The sequence below is a fragment of the Notechis scutatus genome, chromosome 2 (genome assembly GCF_049901735.1).
Source record: "Notechis scutatus isolate UNSWTSFEM ecotype Mainland chromosome 2, rNotScu1.2, whole genome shotgun sequence".
In the NCBI taxonomy this organism is placed as follows: Eukaryota; Metazoa; Chordata; class Lepidosauria; order Squamata; family Elapidae; genus Notechis; species Notechis scutatus.
The window spans coordinates 23,069,557-23,072,325 of NC_142010.1; the positions used below are offsets into that span (position 1 = coordinate 23,069,557).

Genomic DNA, 2,769 nt, shown 5'->3' on the forward strand with positions numbered 1-2,769 from the left:
CATATAAAATATAGGCACTCTCCATATGAAATAAATCCAAAAAGATCTGATTTGAAACAGAAGTTAGAAGTTAGTGCAGCCTGAATCCCTTGGCGCTACCTCACTGGCTTTCATGGAGAAATTACAGCAGGCATTGCCGGTGGCGTTGGCAATGTGATCTACTGTGAGAAAGCAGAGCCCAGATCTCTGCACAGTTTCTGGCTTTAATTTTGGCCCCAGGCTTGCAGAAATCTCTCGCGTTCAAAAGCACCGCGCATCCTGTCAAATCCTTTGCTTCAGCAGCAAGACATGCCTGGCAGTAGATCCTGGGAGATGTTTGGCTTGGTAGAAGTCCATTGCACGGTTCTCTTTTTAATTAACAGAGCGTGCGATTTCGATGCCTTCAGTGTGTGGCACTGCAGTCGGAGACAAATGCCAGCCGAGTCTCCGTTGGGTAAAGGAAATTGCCGTTCCGTTCACCCATCTTTCTCTCTCCTTCTTCTTCTAGGGAATCAGTCAAGTGCTCTGGAATCTACAGAAGGATTTAATCTGGCTAAGAAGAAATGGGAACTATTGCCCTCCATGCCTACCGGGCGCTGCTCTTGTGCTACTTTGGAGGCACCCAACCTGCTGTTTGTGATTGGAGGGGTGGCTCAAGGCCCCAGCAGTGCAGTGGAGGCCCTGAGCTTACAGGAAGAGGTCTGATTGAACCTTTATTATGAAAAGGTCTCTGCCCTTACAGCGTGCACCAAGAGGACTCAAAAGTGCCTGTTGATGACAGCATTAAGCATACGAGGAAGGAGCAGCGAGAAGAGCTTTATGGCCAGCGGTGGAGGCCTGCTGCTGCGATGATTTTTTCCTTTGGCCATTCTGCAAATAACTCATTTCATCTCTGCAAAGCATCAAGTAGCTCAGAGACCAGAGCCGCCTGTTCTGTAGGCGAGGCAAAGGGTCAAGCAGTTTAGCGGCCCTGACAGCCAGGGAACAAAGTAAGCTGGTTCTTTTGATGGGGCAGCTGCGATTTCTTCGGGTAGCTTTCCAAAGGAACAGAATTGGGAATTTAGGTTGGCCTGGGTGAACTTGGATTGAAGCGGCTGCGTGATTGCCTCTTCATAAGCAAAACTCTCCAATTCTACTCTCTTCCTTTCGGTTATTTACTTATATTCCACTGCAATAGAATATAAAGCCAATACACCACAACAATACTGTCATTTTTTTAAATTTTATTTTATTTTTGGCTTTGTTTGAAGCTCTCTAGCTTGAAGATCTTCCCTCCCCCTTTCTATGTGGCTCAGCTACTCTGCAGCTTGTCATTGCCGCATTAGTAAGGCTCATATATAGCATCCCATTATTAATTGTCCAAGAAAAAAAGGGATAAGAGACGACTTGAGTTTGGGATGCAATTAAGTCATCACAAAGCTCGGGACACAGCTTCACCCACCTTCTCGTCAAGCCTGTTTGGCAGCATAGATTGTTTCTTATTGATGAAAAGGCAGCCGCGTTCCTTCAGCTGGGTCTGGGGAAGAGTAACCGGAAGTGCTGTCCCCGTGGAGCAGGTACTCCAGTATGTCTGCTTCAAGTTGTGATTGCTATCCTTGTGCTGATGCCTCTCTTGCTGCCTAGCTGAGTTGACTGTAGGACTCTGGGGGCAGCCATTGCACCCCACGTGGTATGTTCCTAACTCTCTCTGTGTCTCATGTAGCACATAAGGTGCCCTCTAGTTCAGTGCCTAGGAGGTGGTATAGTACCTCATGCCAATAAAATCTGGAATTTCACCCCCCCTGACATCCTGTCTCATTCAGTATCGGGTTATATCCTCATTCAATGTTGGATTAGACATTAGCACTAGTGTCTAATACTGTATTACAAGCTCTCTATTTTTATCATTATTAAATGCTCAACTGCATTCTCTAGACCGGAAGGGGACAATTTATGACCTTGAGACGGTGGATTGTAGCTCCATAACTGTTCAGATTGGCCTGCATTTTTGATTCATGCTCACCTTTATCCAAAAACCAGCCTATTCTCATCAAAAGATGAAACAATTTGTTAAAAATCTTAAGTGTTCAGATGAACATATGGATGTGATTGTAACGCTCTGGTCACAAACACAGGTTCGTGATCATCCACATTGTATAGCCATGCCTGTTTGGCAACATAGATTGTTTGGCAGCTGGAAAGCTGACAAGCTCAGTGTCTTTAAGTTGTATCTTGTATCTTTTATGTATACTGAGAGCATTTGCACCAAGACAAATTCCTTGTGTGTCCAATCACACTTGGCCAATAAAGAATTCTATTCTATTCTAAAAATTTCACCACTGAGCCATCCTGCCGATGGGGTATGCTCCCGTTACTTCCCTCAGTTCCTGCCCACCTACCAGTTCGAAAGCATGCAACCTGCGAGTAGATAAATAGGTACTACTTTGGAGGGAGGGTAACAGCGTTCCATGTGTCTCTGCATATAGTCATGGAAGCGTCTTCCGATAACGCTGCCTCTCTTGGCTAAGAAAGGGAGGTAAGCACGGCCCCTTGGAGTTGGGCATGACTGGACAAGGGAAACCTTTACCTTTTATGTACTTGTAAAGAACTAGAGAGAGAACACACTGAGAAGGGATCTGTGTACGTCTTCCATGTACACAGATCCCTTCTCAGTATGTTCTTTCTCTAATTCTGACTTTCGAGAGTTCAAGAAAGGTCAGAGGTGGGCCACAGTTACTGGAGGAGGATGTTCAAATGAAGTGATCTCCCATTCTAAAACCTCATATTTCCAAAAAAAAATGCAGAGAGGCT

The 2,769-nt window shown here is 45.3% G+C and overlaps 1 protein-coding gene across 5 annotated transcripts in view; it reads left to right on the forward strand.

Annotated features, from left to right (window-relative positions):
• The window catches only part of KLHDC8B (kelch domain containing 8B), a 60,454-nt gene extending 58,690 nt beyond the window's left edge, over positions 1-1,764 (forward strand). For all 5 annotated transcript variants that reach the window (XM_026682647.2, XM_026682646.2, XM_087954440.1 and 2 more), the window contains one exon: positions 488-1,764. In XM_026682647.2, coding sequence (XP_026538432.1) covers positions 488-684 — 197 coding nt within the window. In that variant the 3' untranslated portion in view covers positions 685-1,764. The remainder of the gene's footprint in view (positions 1-487) is intronic.
• The last annotated feature ends 1,005 nt before the right edge of the window (positions 1,765-2,769 follow it).